The sequence below is a fragment of the Ips typographus genome, linkage group LG11, assembly GCF_016097725.1.
Source record: "Ips typographus isolate SLU linkage group LG11, UJ_Ityp_2.0, whole genome shotgun sequence".
NCBI classification, from domain to species: Eukaryota; Metazoa; Arthropoda; class Insecta; order Coleoptera; family Curculionidae; genus Ips; species Ips typographus.
In genome coordinates, this window is record NC_138432.1 from 5225360 (window position 1) to 5248675 (window position 23316).

The 23316-nt window shown below is 32.8% G+C and overlaps 1 protein-coding gene across 3 annotated transcripts; it reads right to left on the minus strand.

The window, feature by feature from the left end:
* Positions 1 to 300: 300 nt before the first annotated feature.
* MESR3 (misexpression suppressor of ras 3) lies at positions 301 to 22737 on the minus strand. Of its 3 annotated transcripts, none has more exons than XM_081990301.1 (6): positions 22491 to 22737; positions 5539 to 5736; positions 4987 to 5171; positions 1401 to 1557; positions 1138 to 1344; positions 301 to 1087 (listed from the first exon to the last, which is right to left on the minus strand). In XM_081990301.1, the coding sequence occupies exons 2-6, from the start codon at positions 5729 to 5731 to the stop codon at positions 891 to 893; spliced, it is 939 nt and encodes a 312-aa protein (XP_081846427.1). In that variant the 5' UTR covers positions 5732 to 5736; positions 22491 to 22737; the 3' UTR covers positions 301 to 890. The 3 variants fall into 3 exon arrangements, with proteins under 3 accessions (XP_081846427.1, XP_081846429.1, XP_081846428.1); XM_081990303.1 differs by lacking the exon at positions 22491 to 22737 and adding an exon at positions 18874 to 18991; XM_081990302.1 differs by lacking the exon at positions 22491 to 22737 and adding an exon at positions 5796 to 5819.
* Between the last annotated feature and the right edge of the window lie 579 nt (positions 22738 to 23316).

Consider the following 23316-nt stretch of genomic DNA (forward strand, 5'->3'; position numbering starts at 1 on the left):
CTTAAAATTATGGGAAAATCAAAATTTTACTTTTCCTATAAGAAAAACCCATAAATATACATACATATAGAGATTATAAATCTTTAAAAGAGTTATATGTGCCTATATTAAAAATATATTAACAAAAAGCAGTCTTTTAATGGGCAGTTTTTATACTAATAAAGAAAAGCATCAGAAATCAAATTTATGTTATTCAATTCTTTACACAATTGCAAATTGCAAACCAAAATTTGCATTTTTCTTGACTACTTAAACAGCGTCAAAAAGTATGTAACAAAAATAATATGTAACAGTCCAAAATATATTTAAGACTTTATTACTGTCAAAGCATATCAACATAATATGTTAGGTAATGGCTACTAAAGATAGTTTATATGTATAGTTTTAAAGTAATCTTAAATCATACATAATGTACTACATATACTAAGAATTATCACAGATCAAAAACAAAACATTTCTTTATTTTTAGCCATTTGGTTGTGAGATTTTCTGTATTTGTAGTTTGTTGCCTAAAATCACTAAATAGAAACACCCGCGACGATTGTATAATAATAACCAAGAGAAATGCTTGATTTTGACATTGCTTTTTATATTGAAACTTGCTAAATAGGGCACATAAATTGCAGTATAAGCTAAGTCTATAACTAACTACTACTAAATAGAGAAGAACAATTCGTACAATTACACAACAGTTGCATTAAAAATTACTCTATTTATTATAATAAACTTTCAGTCGGTCGATATACTCTATATTATATTAAGCACTTGTAATTTTTGTCATTTACAGGCTTGATTAACTAAAAAAATATTATTTACAAAAAAAAAATAAGTAAAAAAACGTTACTAGAAAAGTAACAAACGCATTTTCCACTCCAGTTAGAAAATATTGTTCAAGAATTATCAATTCCATGTATTCTAGGACTGGTAATTGTAGAACTTCTTGGCAGCAGTTCTTTAAGGGAGTAATATCTTTCAGTGTCCTCCTTATCCACTGAAGTTATGTGTTGAAAACAGCAAGGCTGGGAAATGTTGCTTTTCGCAGGCAACGGTGGTGGTTTTTCCTTCTTAACTTTTTTCTTCTTTTTACCTGAAATAGCCCTGTTACAACCTGACGAGTTGCATAATAAACTAAACTACCTGGAGTGCTCAATGAAATATTTTCAGGACAGGCTACAAGCTTTTCAATGTGACTCCACATTTCGTCAGCCGCGTTCTTTGTGTCGAAACTGAAACCAACTTGCATTGTGTGGTCGAATGAGTATCTCATTGTGTGAAAGGACGCCCCCTCGACACTGTACGACGATAAGTTATCAATTGTGTCTGACCACAACATGAAACAGGTACCTGCAAATTTATAATAATTACAATTGTGATGCTTCTATCCACAAACTGGTGTTTACCTCGTTCAGCTAAAGCGATTTGTATTCTTCTCTTATCTCTGGCCCGGGATTCACCGCAGTCCAAAATAACGACCGGGATTCCCGTGTATTTTAGTGACCAGTCTGCGTCGGTGGGGACTTTTGTGTACAAGTTTGCTAGTGAGTTACTAACGAACACCTGAAAGTTGTAACAGTTAGATGAGAACGCCTTAGAATAATCTCACGGTTGCCTGAATGTAAACTAATTTACTATTGTTAATTCGTGTGTAATGGCGAAATTTACTAGAATTCGTATACACGCTTCATGACACTAAGACGAATATTCTTGATGTTTTATTGTGGTAGTTATTTTGATTACTTCAAGTTGACTTTCTACTTGTTTACTTATATTTTATGACCTAGTGGAATGAGTCAGTATTATACAGGAATAGCTAGAAAGGTTTACTTTTTGTGAGAAAATCCTTTTTCAATGACACCCCTACAAATTTAACAACTAGCAACAAATCAAATCATTTACAAACAACCAAAGTAACAAAAAACAACGTTATCATCATTATTACTACCTACAGTAAAATGCACTTTAGACTGACCCATTTACACTTGAACATGTTTACTGTTTGTACATTAATTAAATAAACAATAAAATATTTACTATTATTCTGTCATTTTTGTAGGTATTTGCTGCAAACAAACCACAATAACATGAAGAATTTTGAAAGTAAACTAAATTCTATACCGTCAAAGTAGGAATAAGTGTTTGAGTGTTTTGAGTCATTTAGCTTAAAATGACAACAATAATTATAATAATTTAGAAACAATTTTAATTTGCAATATTCCAAAAATTAGGCACTAGGTTAGAAAAATGGCCAGTTTAGCAATTTTTCTGAAATGTGAATGATAATCATTTATGAGTAATTAGACTTCCTTAACAAAAATGTATATTAGTTGCTAAAGACCCATATAAAGTAATTTTCAAAATGATTGTCGCCGACACACGGTCTTATTGTTGGATTTCATAACTACTTTATATCTAATTTTACATATCTGTACTACATTACACAGGGTGGTCCAGTTTTAAATGTTAATAATTCAGCACTCGATACCCCATCAAAAAATAAGTTGACTTGCATTATAACATTTTCCTGACAAATGATTCCTAAGGAAAATACAGTCCTTCAAAGTTCAGTTTAAAAAATCAGTTTCTTGTCATAACTGTCAGACCGTTAAAGCAATTTTGATCAAATTTTTCGAACAAGTAGTTATGAAATTAATACTCACTAGGTGATGTTAATGACGTTTGTCGAAACTGTCCAGTGGCGTAGATACAGAAGGATGGTATTTTCTACGTCACTGAATATTTTTCAAAAATTACAGTTTCTTTTACTTTTCTTGTTTATTTTGAAAAAATAAATATCCCTTATAAAATTCTGATTTGAAACTTCGTTTACGAGATAATTGAGTTATTACGTCCAAAGACCCAAAACCAACCCAACCCCACTTAAAAATTGTCTTGAAAACGGTGAAAATTGACTTAACAAGCTTAAAAATGTTTAATGTTTTTGTATCCAGTTTTCATAATTTACAGAAAAATTGAAATACTTTAGTTTTGAAAATTGACTTAGAAACCTATAAATTTACTTTGAAAATTGGTGAAAATTGACTTGAGAGGCTTAAAGATTTTCTTTTGTAACCAGTTTTCATAGTTTTCAGACAAATTGAAAGACTTTAATTTTGAAAATTGACTTAAGAGGCTTAAAAACTATCTTTATAGTCAGTCGTCATAGTTTTCAGATAAGTTGAAAAACTTTAGTATTAAAAATTGACTTGTAGACATGAAAAACTACTTTCTCTAGAATTTTTGACTACAAATTCGCACATTTAAACCTTGAAAATCCACTTGCTCACGAAAAAATGACTCCGATGCAATGAAAAGTGACATCAGAAGCTTAAAATTTGCATTTGAAGTAAGTTTTCATAATTTGAAACAAATTTCATTATTTTAGAATTGAAAAAAGCCTTAAATACAGGATATTGACATTAGATTCATGAAAACTGACTTAAAGGCTAACTTTTCAAGTTTTTTTACTTTGGTTTTAATTTTTTTAAAACTCTGTACTATTTTTAGGGCTTTAAAACTGCGAAAATCGAGTTTTAAGGCTATTTTCACCAAGTTTTTGTCGTAGCAGACTTAAAAAACAATTTTGACATTTTTCATAGGTTTTAAAATGTCATTTTAAGCTTTGTCACTATTAAATTGACTTCTAGACACTTCAGTGTTAAAAATTCGAGCTCTTAAAAATCTAGATTGTTTTTAGTACTATTTTTTACACTAATTTGGACTGTTTTCGGTGTTTAATTGAATTCTAGACTTGTTTTAACCCAAAAATGTAATTGTACCTACACTAATTAAAGACCTGAAATAGGATTTGGACTGTCTTTAGTCTTAGTAAATTAGTCATTTCTAGACGTAAAAGTCAACTTTTAGACTATTTTTAGTAGTAAAAAATTAGTGTTATGGGCAACAATCTTTGTCTTGATGTCGGGATTGTTTTCGTGCTTCAAATTCAGTTTCAGACACTCAATAATGGATTGCAGTTTTACACAGTTTCAGTACACACAGTAGTCTAAAAAATAGAAGCAAAAAGTAACCTCACAGATGACCAGATTTGAATCCTTTTGAACCATTTTAAATACAATAACCCAAGTAGACATTTTTGTCAATTTTGAATAATATCCAGTAAGCGTAGAAAATAGAGCGAAAAAATAAAAACTATGTCGCTATATCAACACCTCTAAATAATTTTCACACATGTCATTCACATCACATAATGGCAATTCATTTCATAAGTACTTGTTCCAAATTTGAGCAAAAAAAACATTTTTTAAACTGAAATTTGTAGGTCTGTGTCTTCCTTAGGAAGCGTTCTTCAGGAAAATGCATGTCAACTTATTTTTGATGGACTATCGAATGATGGATTATTGACACTTAAAACTGGACCACCCTGTATTACTTCAAATAGTCTTATCATATCTGAAGCTAATGTTTGCTTTACAATATGCCTAAGTTGTGCTGCTAAATAAAGTTTGCCAAGAAACGCCCAAGAAATCATTTGGAAATTCAAATAACCGCGTGTGTCAACAATATTAGCTTTCTTGACTTGAAGCGATATCGCCCAGCACTCCTATATTTGCACGATATCTCTTATTACTCCGATGTTTGCCAAACATAACTGTTTTTTTTTGTATTCTGTGCTATCTAAGATGAGTCAGTGAATTGAAATAGATCAATCAATTTGTGCAGGATCATCTTCCACGCGTCCGTATCTTTACTTCTTGCAAAACATCATAATAAGAACCATGTGTAATTTTAACGAAACTACACAAGGATCTACGTCAAATTAGATACTATCGTACTATGGAGCTGACGACATATAAAAAGCGCGTTATACGATTAGTTGTGGCTTTTGATAATTTTCTTGACGTTAATTTACCATTGTGCATTATATCAACCGCTGATTACGTAATCCGACTTTTTTTTTAAATGTAAGACAATGGAAGAAGGCTGCAGCTGCACGTTATAACATCATTAGAAAATAATCCCACCAACCTGTGTTTTTAGTCCTCTGAAAAAAGTTTCGACCTTCTGCCGTTCCACTTCACTTATCAGACCTTCCAAAGGCTTTCGGTCGTGGGTGTCTGATGAGGCTTCACTTTCTGCTCTTCCCTCGCTTCCTTCTTGTTCTCCATAGCTACTTCCTGATGCTGTAGTACTGGAATCTCCACTATTTTCACCTGTAGAGAAATAAAAATTAATGTAGCCATTTATTGATTATTCGGATTAGTAATTTCTGTACATTAGACAGCTTGGAACTGAATTTGAAAGTTTTGTGGCTTTATCTAACAAAAGGAATGTCAGAAACTGGTAATCATACAGTACGTGATACTTATCACACAAGCAAAACAGTGTTTTTTCGAACACCGGAAAAGCTAGCCGATAGTGACTTTAATGGCGATTTTGTTGACACGACCAACAAAAGCATCTCACATTAATACTTCCTTTGGTCTTATCGACATATTGACGACTATTGCAGCGTTCAAGAAAACCGTTGACCTTTTATGGTAGACTAATGAAGAGTTTCAATGATAAATCCATGCATACCTGTCGAAGATAACCTTCTTCTGAGTTGGCTTCTGTACAAAAACTCTTGATAAGAGTCGTATTTCGGAGAAAGCCGATCTTCAGCAGGCCCTTGGGTGGTCTCGGTGCTTCTTGAAGATACCGATAGATGTGACATTCTTCTTTCAATTGGCACAAAAGTTGGCGCATATAAGTAGCTATCGTTGGGTTTCATTTTTCCTGTAAACATGATATTATTGATTTTTATCTGTATATTATACTTATAAATAAAAATGTACGTTTAATCAATATTATTCTCACGCGACCTACTTAACCTTGTTAAACTGTTCCAATTCTCCAATGCATTTAATATGAAACAAAAGGTTGTTATATCCAGCATAGTAATTATGGAAGGCTTATCATGATAGAGCAGACAGATGATTAAACTGTCGCATCCAGACGAGTTAACTAAAATGACGTCATAAAATGGCATCAGTTAAACGGAATAATGACGTTAATAAAAAAGTCAGGTTCAGTGCCCTTGTGGATGCAGCAACATTCCGCTATTATCTCACACAACTGTACTTACTTGAATTTTAATTGTTTATAATTAACTTTACGTTCGTGGACTGGGATGGTATGAATGCCATTTTGGTTGGGAGCGTTAGAAAAAATGATGATCAACTGTAAAATTACCAATTAAGGGATTTATGAGAAGCGAGAAGAATCTTCACTGTTTTTACAGTAAAATTTTTAATGAATATTGATTAGAGATTATAGAAAAGCCATTAATTGTTTGACACTGAAACTAACTGACTGAAATTTATTGTTATACATACCTAAATCAGACTTATTAATAAAATATGACTATAAAGGCGTGTAAATGAGGAATAATTTACTCCTACACAAGGTGAAGCATTTTTTCTTCGTTCTACAATCTTACAATGCTTACTCATTCAATATTTGTTGAATTAGAAATACATATTCATACACGTTGTATGAACCTTTAAACATTAGAAACCTCGCTTTAAGATAAGTTTGAAACCCAATATGGAATGTAGTCAAAGGACATTTTTTTGTATTAAGAACCCCTTAATATTTATTTAGAAATATCTTTGTGATCTGAAACTGAAGATTTTATTACCTAGTTCCAAGAAGGTAGTTAACTCAAATGTAGTGAATTATTTTGAGTGAACAAAGATTACAGCTGCATTAAAAAACTGCACTGTTTACAACTTATCTAATAACATTTGCAGGAACAAAGACACTTAAACTTGGACGTATTATTATCGTTCAATTTAATTACTGCTATTAAACTGCGGATAACCACAATCGGTTCATAGTGGAACTATTTATTAATCTATCGTATCGATACTCTGTAGATCATAATTAATACCCATAAATTGATGACTTTTATAAAAAGCTTTGTATACTTATCAGTTATATTATTGCAAAAAGCCACCCAACGTGACCAAATTCAATACTATAACAGCTTTTTCGTTCAAGTGATTCAAACATGCTTGGTATGCATGAGAATTAGCAAGACGTTAACAACAGTCATTCTGATTTCGTAGAAATTATCATGATCGTTGAGCTTTGAATTAAAATGCATGTTAAAATTATAAAAACAGCTGCCCAGAATAATTATTTATTCGTTCCAATCCGTAAAACCTAAAAATTTTAAAATGTTGCGAAAGCGTTACAAGCACACCCCATCAATGGGGTGAAATTCACTTTTTCCTTTCCAACTGATTAAGCTGTTATGGACTGATGCCCATAAACGCATTATTCAATTATTCATCATCAAAAGTGTTATCGAATAGTTCCTCGTACACAATGGTACCATCACATTTCTTCCAGTATCGAGTCATACAAATAAAGTCAATATGAGCGTTATTAAATTTGCTGTATAAACATTACATACAGTAATTCTGTACAAAATAACATGGTGTCACCGTTATTTCTGCTTGATGCGCTACTAAACTAATTAATCTTGTTTGGCAAACATACAAAAGGAATGAATGCAGTAGCACACTTATATCAAAGCAAAAAAGCGTTACACTCTTGTTTAACAAGGTTTCCGTTACAGGTTTTATGAGGAAAGAGCATTTTTGGTTAAATTGGCCAGGGTGGGTCGAATGGGGAAAGTTTTTATGACGAACTAATATCCAGTTTCAACTGTTCTTCAGAAAATGTGTGCAAAGGTACGAGTCCACTGGATACTCATACATTTGTTTCGCAACATTGTTGTTCAAGAGTTTCCAGCATTTTGTACAACATTGTTGCGTTACAAATGTATCCAGTAGACTTGTACCTTAACACAGCATGTGTGAAAATGTGCAACACTGTTTTTTTATTTATTGTCTATAATGTCCATCAAGCCGAAACAGCCCGAGGGATTGGTTTCAGCGAACTTTATGTTCTCTCTAACGCCGTTGGTACATAAATAGCTATATTTGCATGAAAATCAAGTTTATTTGACAGTCGTTGGCACACAAATTGTACTCTTGTCATTTTGGAAATGATTGAATAATTGTAGTTTTTGACACTAATAAATTGTTGGTTTTGAGAAACGTTGAGGATTCTTAATGCTCTTAATCATCCACATGTTGTTCCGTTACTTTGTGATTACTTACAACTGGAAGTGTAATCCCGATGAATAACCTTAAGCTTATTGAATGTTTTATGAATCGATACAAACGCAATTTACCTGCAATTGGCAGTGTAAACACCGTACATAAACCATAACAGATGGATGAACTCAACCTGAACAGTTGACACGGTAATAATATTGTAAACTGTATGTGGAGCGCATTTGCTTAACCAACTTTTAGACCAAAAAGGGTACTCTCGTAAACGTGTGTGTGTGTGTAAACGTACCGCCCAATTAAATTTATTCAACAATGAAATAAAACGTCGGTTTTTCATTTTTCGTACTACTGACCTCAAATCGGCGAAGAACGCCCCGAGACAAGCGAAGAAAGTAATTTCACCGTCTTCTTTTGGTGGTGGTACTATTGACGACTGTCTGGCAAGTGGTTTTACTTTTTTTTTTTTCAACTGATGATTCATTTTTTATTTTCATTTATTAACTGGCCTACCTGTTTCCGGAACTCCTCTTCACATTTTCTTCACTCAATCTGTTTTAGGCTTAGTATACACCCATTTTAAGGTGTGTAGTTAAAGCATATAGTTCCGAGAATTACATACCGCAATTATTATTGTTATTATTATTTATTATCTAACAACACAATTTTTACTGTGGTAATACGTTTTGCTTGCCGGTGCGACTGAATGCAACTACACAAATTAAGAAATTGAAGGTTTTTCTGGGACAAGGTTATTTTTACCGCATTGATTGGAAATAGTGCGAAATCTTGAATGACACAATAAATTTAGGAGTGAAATTTTGGCATTTTTACTTTAGAAATTAAATTCAGATGTCTTAAATTCGGTCAATTCGTATAATTTAATTAATGTGTAAGTATAAAAGCATTTTGATCAACGTTTCATGTATATGATGAAGCAGGAAGCAGGTTTCAGAAACAATATTAATTGCAAAAGTTGTAAAATCCATTGTTATTATTTATTGCATTGTATGTGTGATTGTAACAAATTTTAGTAGCTTAGACCAGTTTAATAATTATTATTGTATACAGTACGTGGGTTATTTTTTACCAAAATCAATAAAAAGTAGCTTTAGATTCCGAGAAACTACAGAAACATAAATGAAAAATGGTGCGGAATTAAATCAGCCGTATTGGAACCCTCAATAGACATGTTAAAGAAAGAGAAGCCCGCAGGAAGGAAAGAATGGATAACTGGCGAAATCCTTGATCTCATGGATAAGAGGAGAAGCTATAAAGGAAAAAATTAACAACGATATAAAGAAACACAACGAATACTTAGGCCCGGACATAATTAAGTTTTGGACATTTAAGTCGAGTTTTGGACACTCTGTGACTCTGTACATGATAATAAGCACGTAAGTCCACTTTTTGTAAACCCAAAAAGAAATGTGAGCTTCAAGCTTAAAGTAGGACATATTCTCATATCCTACAGCGTATGTCTTTGTACTTTGCTAATTGTATGCCTCCTAGCTGTACGTTGTCTAGTTTTATTGTACCAAGCAGTCACCCCATACGTAATAATGGGTCTAATCATGGTGGTATACATCTAACTCATCTTTCCTGCCAGGCTTCTGTACACTATTAAGATCCTTGCTTTACTGGCAGTTTCCTGAATGTGCCAGTTTGCGATTTAGTGTTATTTCTAGAAATTTAACTTTTTTCTTGAATTTCATGAATTCTCCAGATATCTGGATCTTCAGATTTGCCAGCTTCCTTCTTTTTGTGAATGGTTTTGGGTGGATTTATAGTCAGCACCATCTTTCAGTTGCTTTGATTCCTGCTTTTATCAGTTCACATAAAGTGTGTTAATATTTGCTCTTGGCTACTATTACGATGTCATCTGCGTACCTTATGCAATATAGGCCAGTGGTTGTTAGCTTAAGTAGTTTATCTACTACTAAGCTCCACATAAGAGGTGAAAATACCCCTTCTCACATACCTTGTCGACACCTCTTTCCTGTAGGGCACTTCTGATTGCCGCATGAGACGTGTTATCAAAAGCACCCGAGATATCAACGAGAGCACATACTGCTATTTCTACGCTTTCGGGAGAATTGTGCAGCACGATATGGGTAAATTTTTAAATATCCATTCTGATGTAGTTGTCTACTACTTTTTTTTATTGCTTTCAGCAGAAGAAAACTGCATAACTTTAAAATCTGGTTTTGAAAGAGCCCTGATTTATATTCGACTTTAATTTTAAGACCCTTTACACGTTTCTGGTGCATAACGGACTAAGAAATTTACGACCCAAGACTGAGATATTGCATATCTTAGAACGTTTTTAATCCATAAAACTATCAAATAAATTTCTTATGATCTAAAGAAGAACCTTGAGGTATGAATTTACTATTTTTAGCTAAATTCGAGGTCATTTAATCGATTGTTGGCAATTGAAATCTGGAACAGTCCATTAAGTAATTACAATGGAAAATCCAAGTATTGTAAAATTTTACCGTGCAAAGTTAGTGAACTTAAAAACAAAGCTGCGTTGTTGTTCCATAACTGAAAATGATCTCATCGGAAAAATAACTATTAATCATAAATAACTGAGTGTTTGAACAATTAAATGATATTTCAGCATCCCAAGTAAATATTGACAACAGAATGCACTGCTATTGTTTTAATATTAATATTATTTATGATTCTCATTAGCTGAAAACTTCCTGCTATCTATCTACTTTTTATTTACATATTCAAATTTCCTGTTAGAAAACTTTCCCATTAAAAGCAACTAGTTATTCAAAAATATTTCCTGCGACTTCCAGGTGAAAAATAACTATCCCCAGAAATACCAAAGGAATAGAAAGTCACACGGCACTGCTTTCATTGTGCCGGTATAATTACCGACAATTCGCAAAATTGCACTTACTAACAACCAGATTAAAAATTATCGTGCTTAAAAACATCTTAATTTTGCGAAGGTCTAATGATGTCATTTTCTACAGTGATTCATCTAGGTAGCATTAAAACAAACGTATTTTTGTAGGTGGTCGAAGTGTGGTAAATATGTGTTATTAAGCTTTTTTGTATAGTTTTTGGTAGTAAAAGGTTGTTCAGAACAACTGTGAAGGGGGAGAAGATTGTTTTTAGATTGTGGGTTTGGTAATACTTCCTCTTTGTTGCCGCTTAAATGTCGCGTGTAACAATAATATGTAAATCGTCACTCACCAGTCAAATACGGCATTTGAAAGTCTGTTTTAATATTCCTTATTGTTGGGTTCATGAAATTTTAAATCAATCGGCCTATGGAATCAATAGCGTGACTGTGTAATTTTGTCTTGCTATTTTCAGCTCCAAAAAGGGTTCTTTTAATATTGTGCGTCATCAATGACGTCTGGAAGTTCTGGTAACATTTTTTTAAGCCCTCGACACTGATTTCAGGAGAAAATGTGACCTCATGGGATTGGCATGCCGAGAAACTCGACGATTCGAGCCAACGACAAGAAGAGGCCCTTTGCACCTTGTATTATTGGTCATATTCGGTCAAAGACCGGCTGAAGAAGGGCGCACACAAAATGCACCATTTGACTATCTCCCACTTCTATGTTTATTATCTGTCCAGATCAGTTTGCTCTAAAACAACGTGCAAAACAATCAATTCACAATTTCTTAGACATTATAACTGAACGTTTTTGTTACTAAACGTAGCCCCAACAGTGCAGTTCGTCTTGGCCCAATCATCAAACCTGCACTCCCTCAGGGTATCCGCTGAACCACACTTTAATATCAGCAAAGAGGCCCACGTTCTTGGTACTTTAACATCTTATCCAACGTCACGATTTAGCCGGTGCAAGAGCACTTGCAAAAAAAACTTAAAGGGGGTCATTTTTTCAAAGGAAAATTAAGCAGCGTCATCAATGCAAACCGTATTAATCGCGAAATCTGATCAGCTCTAATGGGCAATTTTAAAATTTGCACCGTCATATTTTTTTCTTAAGGAAGTCTGTTGACTTTTGGCCTTAATTAAATACTTAATAAACTTCAGTTTGAAGAGGTTTGACAATAAGTGTGTTTAAACTGAGTGCAGTTAAATAAGAAATTTCAAATAAATAATTTAATAGAAAGTCCGTTGGAAAACTGTATAAGAACAGGGTGTTTGTGAAACCACTGAAACCACTTCAGTAATCTTCTAAAAGCTTTCATGGTGTGTTAAAATGAGCTCTTGTATGTGTTTATATTTAATGGGATGCTAACACAGTCTATTTAGAGCCTTTACTATCTAGTTATGACTGCTTTATTAGCTCTTTGGGACGGTATTTAAGTAATTTATTACTACAATATGGTATTTGTTAAATTAAACGTCTAAAAGTAGGCTAAAGTGATATTGTATCTGGATGATGGACATTTTTTTTACTTCCTACTTAACCAGTATGTAATTTGTTACGTCAAAATTTTCTCCTGGTTAACTAACGTTTAAATAAAGAAAATATAACAAAAAACTCTCTTCAGGGCGCCCGCTTATACACCTTTTATAGACAATCGTTTATACATAGATACGATTACATATGGGAGACTACTTTCTGGACCACCCGTATAATGAGCTAGTAGTGTTCATTGTTTAAATCAAGCCAAAAATTGGCAAATTTCAATTTATTTAGACAAAGAACACTGTGTAACAAAAATGTTGGTCGTGTTTGGTCCCAAAGTGTTGTACCGGGTTCCTTGGGTTCCAAATAGTCGACCATTGGAACCTTGGATGTTATTAACATGACCTAATGAGTATTAATTTGCCTTAGGAAGCATTTTTCAGGAAAATGACATAATGCATGTCAACTTATTTTTTGATGAGCTATACAGGGTGGTCCAGTTTTAAGTGTCAATAATTCACCATTTGATAGCCAATCAAAAAATAAGTTGACTTGCATTGTGTCATTTTTCTGAAAAATGTTTCCTAAGGAAGATACAATCCTCCAAATTTCCATTTAAAAAATCGTTTTATAGTTTAAAACTGAACATTCAAGTCCAAATTTGTACTGAATAGTCTAAAAACTTTTTCACTACTAGGAATGGTCTTATGATTCGCTTTCTCAGACTGCCATCCTGGTTGAGTGTCTGAAACTGGCATTCAAAAACTAAAAAAAGTCCGGAAATCAAGACAAAGATTGTATTGTGCATGAAACTCATTTTTTACTACTAAAAATAATATAAAAGTTGACTTTTAATGCTAGAACTGACTTTACTAGGACTAAAGAGTTCAAAAGTATATTTTCAAGACTGTAATTGGTGTACAACTCAATTTTCTGGACTGGACAGCAAGTCTAGAAGTAAATTAAATTTTCGGACTATTTTATTTCTAAAAATTAGTTCTCAAGACTATTATTGTAGCATTTGGTACCAACATTTTTTAGTTTTATGACTGAAGAAACTTGACTTTTGGAAATAGTCTTAAACTCGATTTTTCAGTCTTAAAAAGCACTAAAAACAGTCTGAATTTCTTGGAGATGCTACAATTTATTGCACCTATGAGTGTAGAAGTCAATTTAATAGTGAAGAAGCTTGCAATAACATTTTCAAGATTATGGTCAGTGAAATTTTTAGTACTGAGGTGTCTAGAAGTCGATTTAATAGTGACAAAGCTTGGAATGCTATTTTAAGTCCATGAAGAATGTAAAAATTGTTTTTTAAGTTTGCTATGTCAATAACTTGGTGAAGATAGTCTTGAAACTCGATTTTCCAAGCTGAAAGCAGTTTTGAAGCACTAAAAATAGTCCAGAATTCGAAGAAAATAAAAAGCAAAGAAAAAGGCACGAAGTGTTAGTTTTCAAGACAATTTTCATGAATCTAATGTCAATGTCCTGCATCTAAGACTATTTTCAAGACTAAAATATTGAAATTTGTCTTCAAATTATTAAAACTTACTTCAAATGCAAATTTTAAGCTTCTGATGTCACTTTTCATTAGTTCAGTCACATTTTGGGGTTCAAGTCAATTTTAAGGGTCTAAATGTATGAATTTGTAGTAATAATAAATTCTTGAAAAAGTAGTTTTTATGTCTACAAGTCAATTTTTAGTATTAAAGTCTCTCGATTTGCATGAAAACTGGTTACAAACACAATTTTTAAGCTTCTGAAATGTTTATCTTTTCCAATTTAATTTTCAAAACTAAAGTCTTTTAGTTTGTCTGGAAACTATGAAAACTGGCTACAATAATATTTTTTAAACTTCTTAAGTGAATTTTCCGTTTCCAAGACAATTTTTAAATTGGGTTAGGTTAGTTTTGGGTCTTTGACCGTAATAACGTGTAATAAAGTGCTTGTTCCAAATTTGATTAATATTGCTCCAACGGTCTGACAGTTATGACAAAAAAAAAAACGATTTTTTAAACAGAAATTTGAAGGACTGTATTTTCCTTAAGAAGCACTTTTCAGGAAAATGACATAATGAATGTCAACTTATTTTTTAATTGGCTATGGATTGGCGAATTATTGACAATTAAAACTGGACCACCCTGTAGAATGGTGAATTATTGACATTTAAGACTGGACCACCTTGTAAAAACTGCTGTAAAATCACGTATTAGTGTGTTTAGTACTTTTTTGAAATTCAGGAGCTATTATCTATAAACTGCTGAAAAATTACCTCACACTTTTCATTCATTTCTACTTAACTAACATCATAAATTACAAGAATATAGTGACTTTTTGAGAACTTCCTGCCTAGACCCACTATTTTCTATGGTTGTGACAGTTTTATCTAAATTGTACGTGACCGTCCCATGTGAATCCGATACTATACATTTGTTTTTTGGGTGCAAGGCTAATCTGTCGTTAGGTAAACGACGAATAGTTTATCATTTAACTACGGGTTATGTGGCAACATAATCGTTATTTTATTCAAGCAAAAAAGTTGAAGTCACCTCGTGCTAACCTTGCTGCAATTAACCTATTTCGCGACAAATAAAAGAGAAATTGTTTTGTGCGCGGTTTCTTTCCTTGAAAATGTAAATTATATGTAAAAAAACATGAAAAATGCCCTTTAAGTCATTGCACGCATTTTTTTGTCGTTACCTAGAATACTAATAAATCATTGTTATCTTAGGCGTGGGCTTGATTATTAAACTGAATATATAAGTCAGACAAATTACCAGCTGCATGGGCTAAAGACATTTTATACTCTTGTTAGGTAAGATTCTTAATATGCCTGGTACGGATTGGAAAATCTAGGCGGTTGTATTTGCAACGTGACACCAACATAAATAAAAAAAAAGTTATATTTTTTGTTATTTTATGGGCTATGAATAATGATTCACATTCCATATCTTATACAGCTCATAAAAAGTGTTATCTAATCGTGGATTATACGGTGAGTGTCTGATAGCGAAGGGAGTAATCAATTTTCCTCTTACACATTAAAAACTGGAACTGTTATTGAGCAACATTGTCATTAGTGCCTTTATCTTCAAGTCTGTGATACCTTATTACCTTAAATTTTTCAAGGATTGTTCATATTAAGAGACATATTTTTCGGGAAATATCACCTCTTAGTGATATGTAGATTAAGATATTTAAAATACAACAGAATAATATGAAAGCCGTCTACTCCTATTAAAAACAGGGCGTTCCACTTGAAGAAATGTCTTTGTTTTACTTATAAATGCAACTTAAAAAAAACTATTTTACATAAAACAGAGTTTTTGCATTTTTACCTCAGATATTAGAATATTAATGCTTTTCTCTTTAAATTACCTGAATGGTGGATGTGGTTTGGTTTATTATTATCAGAAAATTTCAAAAAGGTTCTAATTTCAGATTTCAAATAACTAGTGATAGGTAAATTACTGCTAAAGTAAATATTTTACTTTACCAGGAATATTTGACCAGTAAATTACCAGTAATATTAATAGGAACTCCAAAAATAAGCTTAAAACACTCATTTTCTTACTCTAAGTTCATTTGACATAAGAAATTTTGGATTTTAATGCCCGTTTCCCCAACATTAGTTAGTTTGGTATAGACTGTGTTATTTTGCACTTGATCTGCCACATTCAAATTTCAACTTATCTTAAGTTGTACTTAAAATTGGCTTGGAAGTGTCGGGGAAACAAGCATAAGTAAATTCAATAATTACTAATACTAAAATTAAATTATTTTTTACTAATTTTTAGAAATTAACTGCCTTTGTCACTTCAGACGCCATTTTGTTTTTACTGTCAAATTTAGTTGGCACTGTACAGGGTGGTCAAAAGAGCACTTTTTAGGCTTCGAATCGGTAAAAAGAACCACCCTGTAGCTTATCAAATAACCGAGTTACAGGGTGATCAAAATTGACTAATTTCTTGAAATTTACTGCCTTTGTCACTTCAGACGCCATTTTGTTTTTACTGTCAAATTTAGTTGGCACTGTACAGGGTGGTCAAAAGAGCACCTTTTAGGCTACGAATCTGTAACAAGAACCACCCTGTAGCTCATCAAATAACCGAGTTACAGGGTGATCAAAATTGACTAACTTCTTGAAATTTACTGGCTTGGTCACTTTCGTCGCCATTTTGTTTTTACCGTCAAATTTAGTTGGCACTGTACAGGGTGGTCAAAAGAGCACTTTTTAGGCTACGAATCGGTAAAAAGAACCACCCTGTAGCTTATCAAATAACCGAGTTACAGGGTGATCAAAATTGACTAATTTCTTGAAATTTACTGCCTTTGTCACTTTAGACGCCATTTTGTTTTTACTGTCAAATTTAGTTGGCACTGTACAGGGTGGTCAAAAGAGCACTTTTTAGGCTTCGAATCGGTAAAAAGAACCACCCTGTAGCTCATCAAATAACCGAGTTACAGGGTCATCAAAATTGACTAATTTGTTGAAATTTACTGTCTTTGTCACTTTAGACGCCATTTTGTTTTTACTGTCAAATTTAGTTGGCACTGTACAGGGTTGTCAAAAGAGCACTTTTTAGGCTACGAATCTGTAACAAGAACCACCCTGTAGCTCATCAAATAACCGAGTTACAGGGTCATCAAAATTGACTAATTTCTTGAAATTTACTGCCTTTGTCACTTTAGACGCCATTTTGTTTTTACTGTCAAATTTAGTTGGCACTGTACAGGGTGGTCAAAAGAGCACTTTTTAGGCTACGAATCGGTAAAAAGAACCACCCTGTAGCTTATCAAATAACCGAGTTACAAGGTCATCAAAATTGAAATTTTTTTGAAATTTACTGCCTTTGTCACTTCAGACGCCATTTTGTTTTTACTGTCAAATTTAGTTGGCACTGAACAGGGTGGTCAAAAGAGCACTTTTTAGGCTACGAATCTGTAACAAGAACCACCCTGTAGCTCATCAAATAACCGAGTTACAGGGTGATCAAAATTGACTAATTTCTTGAAATTTACTGCCTTTGTCACTTTAGACGCCATTTTGTTTTTACTGTCAAATTTAGTTGGCACTGTACAGGGTGGTCAAAAGAGCACTTTTTAGGCTACGAATCGGTAAAAAGAACCACCCTGTAGCTTATCAAATAACCGAGTTACAAGGTCATCAAAATTGAAAATTTTTTGAAATTTACTGCCTTTGTCACTTCAGACGCCATTTTGTTTTTACTGTCAAATTTAGTTGGCACTGAACAGGGTGGTCAAAAGAGCACTTTTTAGGCTTCGAATCTGTAACAAGAACCACCCTGTAGCTCATCAAATAACCGAGTTACAGGGTGATCAAAGTTGACTAATTTTTTGAAATTTACTGCCTTTGTCACTTCAGACGCCATTTTGTTTTTACTGTCAAATTTAGTTGGCACTGTACAGGGTGGTCAAAAGAGCACTTTTTAGGCTTCGAATCGGTAAAAAAAACCACCCTGTAGCTCATCAAATAACCGAGTTACAGGGTGATCAAAATTGACTAATTTCTTGAAATTTACTGGCTTGGTCACTTTCGTCGCCATTTTGTTTTTACTGTCAAATTTAGTTGGCACTGTACAGGGTGGTCAAACGAGCACTTTTTAGGCTTCGAATCGGTAAAAAGAACCACCCTGTAGCTCATCAAATAACCGAGTTACAGGGTGATCAAAATTGACTAATTTTTTTGAAATTTACTGCCTTTGTCACTTCAGACGCCATTTTGTTTTTACTGTCAAATTTAGTTGGCACTGAACAGGGTGGTCAAAAGAGCACTTTTTAGGCTACGAATCTGTAACAAGAACCACCCTGTAGCTCCTCAAATAACCGAGTTACAGAGTGATCAAAGTTGACTAATTTTTTGAAATTTACTGCCTTTGTCACTTCAGACGCCATTTTGTTTTTACTGTCAAATTTAGTTGGCACTGTACAGGGTGGTCAAAAGAGCACTTTTTAGGCTACGAATCTGTAACAAGAACCACCCTGTAGCTCATCAAATAACCGAGTTACAGGGTGATCAAAATTGACTAATAGTTTTTGTTGAATTATTGTTCATTGTCAGAATAAAACGTACTATTTGGTGGGCTACTCCTTCGATCATAAGCATTGATTCTATTCTTAGTATTAATATTAACTAGGCTTAACTTTCCAATAATCCAATTTCAAACTAGTGTACCAAAAATGTAATTATTAATTTTTTTATGCCTTTCCACCCACAAACTATACATTTTTTTAAAATCAAGTTTTGCAGTCATAAATGATACTTTCTTTACATTACGTTTCAGGTCAACTTTCCCACATATTTCGTTTGGCAACTAGCAGACAGTACATTTACATAAGTAATATTTACCGGGCGCACTAATTAAAATACTCTAATTACTTCACTACCTATAAATTGCTACAAATAAATCTATTACCGTATTTAGAGCACCACGTTTCGCACTGGCAGCATTGGAAGTTACGACACGGCCATGTCAAAATGTAATGTTTATTTAAGCGTTTACGTGCGTAACATTACAACCACGTTTTTGTTGATATCGGTACTGTATGTAAACAGTACAAACTGGAAAAGGGTGAATACTAGAAAAAATATGCGCTTATCTTGAGCGTTATCTTAATCTCCTTTAAGTAGCAAATACTGGAAGAATGCTTTTAAAGTTGTCGACGAAAGATATTAGTACTTAAGTGAAGACATTCTAATTTTATGGTTAGTAGGGATTCACCCTATATTGTGACTATTTCTGTACCGTAGTTGGGAAAGCTCTCTCAATTATTTAGGTTTTTATGAGCCAGTGGTATTATTTAGTTTATTTACCTAACAAGTGCCAAAAGTGGTACTTTCCCGCACGAGACTGCAGTGATTTCTGGTCCACGTGACAGTATAGATATCTATTGTTCCAGTATCACGTGACAGCTGTCAAATATTCCACAACTGACAAAATATGGTCATAGAAACGTAAAACAAGTAGAAAGTCAAAAACATTTTACGTGCACTTTTGGTGACATTCTGAGTTGCATAGCTCCATGAATATTATTTAGACACTGGTCAAGTGACAATGTACATAAACATTGTTCTAGTATCACGTGACGGTTCTCAAATACGACACAATTGTCAAAATATGGTCATTCAGAGCGTACGGACAAGCAGTTAAACGCAGGAAAGTCACTTTCCGCATGTGTTTGTTACAACATTCTTCCTATGAGTGACAATTTTCATTAAATTGAACAAAAATGTACATACACACAAAATTACTAAAATAAAATCCTTGTTTTTAAAGATAATTAAAAAAGTGTATTATTAATTGAAAAATCAGCTAGCTAACTAAAAACTAACTTTGTATGTCAGTAAATCACCATCAATTTAGTTGATGCACTTATTTCGTAAAGTTTTTCTCACAGTTTTCGAGATAAAAACCAGTTTGCTTAACCTTGTAACGCCAGAAAACCGCATTATAAATAAGATTGTGGTTTTATCAATCTTCGTACCAATTAGATTCGATATCTATGACCGTGATAACGTTGCAATAGAAATTGATAATTCAACTGAACAAATTTGTAATGTTCAGCACGCATTAATGCTTTATGGAATTTAATTTGTATGGGAAATTCAGTAATTGAGTTGGTACCTACCGTGTTTAGGCAATCAAACAAAAACTAGTGATGACCGGTAAAGTATTGCTTTACCAGAAAAATTTGACTGGTAAATTATACTGTGTTTTGGGCAGTTCAAATTTTGATACCGCTTTTCTCCCTGACTGTATCAAATTTTGAAGTGTTTTTTGAAGTTCTTGGATAGGGTATTAATAAGGATTCCAAAAATGTGCTTAAAACAGTCATTTTCTCACTCTAAGTGGGTTTTACAAACGATTTTGTCCTTGACTGTTCTTTCAAACTTCAAACGTTTTTGGCAGTTCAAACTTTGACTCCGCTTTTCTCCCTGACAATACCAAATTTTATAGTGTTTTTCCAGGTTATTAAACAGGAAATTTATTGAGCATTTCAAAAATGTGCTTAAAACAATCATTTTCGTACTCCAATTGGGTTTTACAGGTGATTTTGTGCCTGCTTGTTAGTGTAGTTTAGCCACTCTGTACGCAGTTTTTAAGATAGAATTTTTTCAACTGATTTGTTGCATTAAACCAGTGGTTGCTAAATAATTCAGAAACGGTGAAAGTAACAAAAAATTTGAAAGAGAGCAAAAATGTTCGTAAAGAACTGCTAAACTCATCCCTGAAAGTTTCACGGTCCCTAAGAGCCGTTACTATACAAGGGGTGCATGAAAAGTGTAGTGATACAGATGACTTTTGAAATTAATGACATCCATGACAGGAATGTGATATCTTTCAAGCTAATTTTAAATAAAACCATAAATTTACAGGTAAAATTGGTAAATTTTCTTTTCACTTTAAATTTTACTTTTCCAGTTTTGGTCACTTGCTCACGGTAAATGTACATTACTACTAAAAACCTTCACATTATCTGAAAATGTAAATTTTTAAAATCCATAAGTTTACCCATTTTGCACGCCTTTCATAACATTTTAACGCATCCACAAAAAGAAATATTATAATCAACAATATTTGTTTAAAATTATTATAATTAATTGGATGGAAAACAATTTTGTTTAGCTTTCTACAATCGTATATTAGTTATTAATCAAGCTTCAAATGCAAAGTTTATTTAATCAACGTTAACGTATTTGGGTTTTTGCATACAGTTTTAAAGATAACAGTCAATTTACTGAACCTTGCCAAAGTTTAAAACCACATTAAAACTGCGTTCACTTATTCTTTATACAGGGTGATTCCAAAGTTGTTTTCCTTTCACTTACGAATAGGGCTTCAAAAAAAAATTTTTTTTTTTCCTTGACGGTTTTTCGGAATATGAACAATAACGAAGATACAGGGTGTCAAAGTTTTACTGAAAAAAAAACAAAATAAAAAATAACTTAAATTTAATTTTAACTAACTCAGGTTATTCCTTATCAACAGACATAAACAAAAACAAAAGATTTCAGCCGCATTTGAACTATTTTTTAATAATTTGACATTTTAAATTAAAACAGCATTTAATTTTAGGCACGCATTAAGACGGTTTTCATTTTTTTACTGGGAAATGGTGCGTCGTAGCAAAAAATAATAAAAGGGGTTTTATTTTTAGAATTGAACAAGAAATTCAATAATAAATTTTATTTTGAAAAAAACCAGTAGGGTAATTTTTTTTTGAAAATGTTTTAAAGAAATTATACTGGTAAACGCAAGAAAAGTGTTGTTTCTTGGAAAATTTCCTTTCCACGTAGCTATTGACACGTACAAAATTTTGTTTAATTACTTCAAGTGGTTTGGCCAAAATCATTAAATTATTATTTTTTCATCATATTACAGTATGTATTTCTCATCACATAGGCAGAAAGACCAAACTGGTCGATAGCCTGTTTCGTTGTAAACGAAACAAAGATTGTATATATATATATATATTATTTTTTCAGTAAAACTTTGACATCCTGTATCTTCGTTATTGTTCATATTTCGAAAAAGCGTCAAAGAAAAAAAAACCTTATTTTTTGAAGCCCTATTCGCAGGTGAAAGGAAAGCACCAACTTTGGAATCACCCTGTATAAAAATTACATTCCAATTGAAGTCACATATTGATAATCAAAATGAAAAACATTAAAAATAGTGAGGAGGAAGCTATTATTATTATTATTAGATTAATGAAGGACAAATAAATCAATTAGTGTCATCTAAAGTAAATATGTAGCAAATCATCATTGATTTGTGATAATTAGTATTAATCACCAAGCAAAGTGATGATAGGGACAAATTATAGTGGTGATGCTATACCTAAAATACCGGCTATTTTTCAATTTGCGCTTTTTATTAAAAAATAACAATTAGCAATGTAAAACTCATACTCATCAAAAAAAAAAAAAACAATAAACTTCAATTAGTCAGAATGTTTTTTTTTTCAAAAATTTAATGCGCTTTTTCAAGTTTTTACAATCAACGAACAACAAAGTTTCTACACCACTTACCTAAACTAAAACAACGTTTTCCGTTAGTAAAACATGCAAAGGAAATCCAATAACGCACTTAAAAAAAATTCACAGTTCAAAGCTCACGTTATACAGCGTGTTCCGGAGCGCTTGACCGGAATATTGTTACTGGCGTAACTTCGGACCGGAGCGGTGTTACACTGTAGCGGCGTTCAGTGAATAATAATACCGATTCTCTCACTCAGTCGATTCACCTGCTTCGTTTGCTTGCTCACTACGACTACGAGGTTTTAGTTGTAGAGATTTGTATGAAATGGTGGGGAAATCTACCACGTTTGAGATTCAAAGTGTTATGAAAACAATTAGTACGTTTCCCTGCAATTGAAGGCGTTTTTAAAACGATCTCCAAATTGAAATTTGTTAGAGTTTCTATGCTTTTATTTTCAAATCGTTTTCAATTCCGTTTTGAAACTAGACATGTGTCATTTGAGTTCAGTGCACTTCTTTCTTCATACTTGTCAAGAGTGTCCACCCCACAAACTGGATGATGGTCTGGTCACTCAATATTTCATCAAGCATGGCAAAATAGTTACACTCTGAACGGACTTATCCATTTTTACGCTTCACTTTATAATACATGCACTTCAAAGCTCTCCATTTATTTTTAATTTGCATAACTTTCTTAGTAGTTACACCTTTCGTTACTAATTCCTCATAAACCAATTAGTAAATTTCTCCATTTTTATACTTCTTGGTATCAAAATACCGATTGATGTTTTGTGTTTGGAAAATTTCCAGTAGAAGTTTTACTTCTTTGTCCAGCCAAACATTTCTGGTAGCCATGATAAGGTAAAATGTAATTATT

Coding starts and splice junctions, on each gene's coding strand:
- MESR3 (XM_081990301.1), bottom strand. CDS start 5,731: ATGAAACCCAACGATAGCTACTTATATGCGCCAACTTTTGTGCCAATT. Junction 1,345..1,400: donor AATCGCTTTAGCTGAACGAG/GTAAACACCAGT, acceptor ATAAATTTGCAG/GTACCTGTTTCATGTTGTGG. Junction 1,088..1,137: donor TATTTCATTGAGCACTCCAG/GTAGTTTAGTTT, acceptor GGGCTATTTCAG/GTAAAAAGAAGAAAAAAGTT.